At 47.0% G+C, this 3,535-nt stretch overlaps 2 protein-coding genes across 3 annotated transcripts in view; one reads left to right on the top strand and one right to left on the bottom strand.

Moving 5' to 3' along the window:
* SKA3 (spindle and kinetochore associated complex subunit 3) overlaps positions 1-2,285 on the bottom strand; it is a 42,897-nt gene extending 40,612 nt beyond the window's left edge. The window contains exon 1 of one of the 2 annotated variants that reach the window (XM_015562408.1): positions 2,032-2,285. In XM_015562408.1, the coding sequence (XP_015417894.1) occupies positions 2,032-2,269 (238 nt within the window). In that variant the 5' untranslated portion in view covers positions 2,270-2,285. The remainder of the gene's footprint in view (positions 1-2,031) is intronic. The other variant, XM_015562420.1, reaches the window with a different exon arrangement.
* On the top strand, positions 2,282-3,257 carry MRPL57 (mitochondrial ribosomal protein L57). Its single transcript, XM_006752636.2, has 2 exons — positions 2,282-2,366; positions 2,490-3,257. The coding sequence occupies exon 2, from the start codon at positions 2,495-2,497 to the stop codon at positions 2,801-2,803; it is 309 nt and encodes a 102-aa protein (XP_006752699.1). The 5' UTR covers positions 2,282-2,366; positions 2,490-2,494; the 3' UTR covers positions 2,804-3,257.
* The last annotated feature ends 278 nt before the right edge of the window (positions 3,258-3,535 follow it).

Here is a 3,535-nt window from a genome sequence, read left to right as displayed (position 1 = left end):
CGGGGAACCTTGGCTTCCTCCATCACTGGAGCAAGCAAGCCTCCTGTGTGCTTCAGCTGCCTGGCTGCCAGCCACCTTGGTTGGCAGTTAATTTGCATATCGCCCTGATTAGCCAATGGGAAGGGTAGCGAAGTTATGGTTAATTACCATGTTTGTCTATTGTTAGATAGGATGTCCAGAATAGGCATATCTATAAAGAAAGAAGGTAGATTAGTGTTTGCATAAGACTAGTGTGGTAGATGGAGGTGGGACTGTGAGCTGCTAACAATCACATGGGTTCCTTTTGGGGATGATGAAAACCTAAATTTATTGTGATGACAGTTGTACAACTGTGAATATACTAAAAGGACACTGAATTGTATCCTTTAAATGCCCAATTTTGTGGTATTTTAATTAGAGCTCAATAAAAATGTTTAAAAGTCAACCAATTGAATGACATCATTGGGATAAAAGGTAAAACTTTTTGTGACCATTTTCTCTAATGTTCACTATTCTTATATTTTCTGTAATATATATGGGCCTGGATTAAAAAAATTATTCCAACTTTTTCTTGTAAAACCAAAAGAAAAGGCAGAATTTGTGTACACAGGTAATATGTTGGTAAGAATGTAAATTTACAAAAGCTTTGTGGAAGGAAATTCAGCTACATATCAAGAACTTTTAAAATATATGTATATACTTTTAAATAACTTTTAAAAACTATTTTTATTGATTTCAGAGAGGAAAGGAGAGGGAGAGATAGAAACATCAATGATGAGAATCACTGATCAGCTACCTTCCTCCCCCCCCCCCCCCCAGAACATTGATTGGCTCCAGCCCCCACGCCCCTCACTGGGGATCCAGCCTGCAATCTGAGCATGTGCCCTGACCTGGAATCCAACAGTGATCTCTTGGTTCATAGTTTGAAGCTCAACCACTGAACCACACCTGCCTTGCAACATCAAGAATTTTAAAACACAGCTGGCCCAGGCCGGGTAAATTGGTTGGTTAGAGCGTCCTCCCCATATGCCAAGATAGTGGTGCAATACAGTCAGGGCATATACAAGAATCAACCAATGAATGCATAAATTAGTGGAACAACAAATCATGTTTCTCTCTCTCCCTTCCTCTCTCTAAAATCAATCAATAACTTTAAAAAATAATTTTAACATGCTAGTATACTTTCCTGTCTTATAGCATTATTTCAACTACATAAACAAAATCCAAGAAAAATAAAGGAATTCGAAAAATAAGAACGATAGAAAAGCTACTAAAACATTGAGTGGTGTCCTCTGATGGTGCAGTTACAGGATATATTTATTTTTTCTATTTTTCCATATCTCAAAATTTTGCGATGCACACATACAGGTAGTTTTTACAGTCACAAGAATAAACATATTTAAATGGCTGGATAACCTTTAACAAAATCATTGAAGTAAAAGGACTCTACAGGATGCAATATTTTAAGGCACATTAAAATTATGGCATTTATTAAGTCTGAACTACTCCTTCAATTTTAAAAAATCCCTAATACAAAGGTCAGTGGTGAAGAATTTTACTTTACTTCCAAAAATAAAAAAGAGCAGTACTGAGTCCTGGTGTTTGTGTTGGCCACACGGTTTGCTGGGAAAAATAGACGTTTACTGCAACTGTGGACCATCATCACTATACATGCGGAGGGCAGTGCTGAACAGCTGCACTGTAAAGGGAGCTAATTTTGTTCCAATTGTGCGCTAGTGATAAGTACAGATTCTGTACGATTAGCAAGCACACCAAGTGTAACTCAGGTGCGCAGGCTGAGCTCAATGTGTCAACTTACGTTTGACTCGCACTACGTGTTTCTCCAGGCTACACAGCAACGCGCTGCTTTTCTTCTCCGGAGGGCGCGGGGGTCATACCACCCCCGGGGGCTTAGGAGCGAATCAGGGAGGGCGGCCCCAGTGACCTCCCGGGGCTGCACGCTCCGCGCCGTCCGCATGCGTACCCAGCGGCCCCCTCCCACGGCGGATTATCGGTCCACCCGAGGAGTGTGCTCGTTTCGACGCCACCCACCCGCCCCTCTCACCGCTGTCTTCCTTCTCCAGCGCCCGCTGCAGCCGCGCCGTTTCGCTGTCCAAGGTGACCGCCAGGGACCGCAGCTTCGCACAGAAGCTCCGGATCGGGTCCATGGTGAGCACACAGCGCCGCGGGCCCCGCCACTCGCTTGAATCCCCGGCGCCGGAAGTTTCGTTGGTCCCGTGGCCGGCGCACTAGTCACCTCTCGCGGGAGCCGAAGTCTCGCGGGAGCCATCTCCCGCGGAGGAGGCCACGCCGGGCGGAGCCAACGCACTACGGGAGGTGCGTCAGTCGGCGTGCGAAAGGACGCGGGCTCCCGAGGCGGTGGACTGGTGAGTGCCCTGCCTTTCGTGGCCACTCGGGGGACCCTGGGTGGGCGAGCACTTCCCCGGAGGCGCTGGTGGCCCTGGCGCCGGGCGCGTGGCCAACCCGTTTCCGGTCTCTTTTCGCGACAGGCACCATGTTCCTGACCGCGGTCCTGCGCCGCAATCGCATCCCTGGCCGGCAGTGGATCGGAAAGCATCGGCGGCCGCGCTCCGTGTCCTTCCAGGCGAAGCAGAACACCATCCGCCGCCTGGAGACGGAGGCGGAGAACCACTACTGGCTGAGCGCTCCCTTTCTTAGCGCCGCGCAAGAGTACGGGCACGCCGCGGCCCGCAGGGCGGCCGCCTTCCAGGCCATCAAGGCGGCCAAGGAGGCCAAGTTCCCGCCGCACCGGCGGCTCGTCGACCAGCTCAGCCACCTCAATGTCACCAAGAAGTGGGCCTAACGACCTCGCCCCGGAACCGGGAGCGTTAGAGACTGTGACCGCCAGGGGACTCGGCTTGGCGCGGTGAACAATACACTACAGATGACATACTGTAGTGTAGTATACCTGTAACCTGTATAATTTTATTAACCAATGTCACCCAATAAGTTCAATTTTAAAAAGTGACCTTTGGACCAGAGTCGTGAGCAGAGCGTTCAGAACATCAGGTCTTCAAGCTCCAGGATCGCTCTTGTGTTTCTGTTTCTTCAACCGGGTTATAGTGATGTAAGATGCATTTTGGGTGGACCTGCGATGAAACTGCAAACTAATGGTTTGAAGTCTGTATATGTGACATCCAGTGGGTTGCCTAAACGTAAATAAAACAAGCTTTGTCAGTCAAATATATTCCTAAAAATGTCTTTTTTCTTCTAATACCAACAGTGGACATTAAAATGAAGTAAAACGGTTTTTATCAGAACTGCTGCATGAAGATGTGTTTTAAAAAACTTTATCAGGAAAAAAACTTTATCGGGATAAAATTAACATATACAGTTAATCAGCTGTGGATCTTTTCTTTCAAATAACCTTTTTCTGGATAAAAATAGTCAAGCACTTTACATGTGTCACCCGATACAGTAATTCTATTGAGGCAGGTTAGTAAGAAACTAGGAAAATTCCCAGGTAAGTGGAATAGAGAAACAGACAAATGGCTGAACAAACTTGGAACTGCTGAGCAGAGATTCTATCTTCCCT

This window comes from Myotis davidii, unplaced genomic scaffold (genome assembly GCF_000327345.1).
Source record: "Myotis davidii unplaced genomic scaffold, ASM32734v1 scaffold2270, whole genome shotgun sequence".
Lineage (NCBI taxonomy): Eukaryota > Metazoa > Chordata > Mammalia > Chiroptera > Vespertilionidae > Myotis > Myotis davidii.
This window is presented reverse-complemented; position numbering and strand designations above follow the sequence as displayed.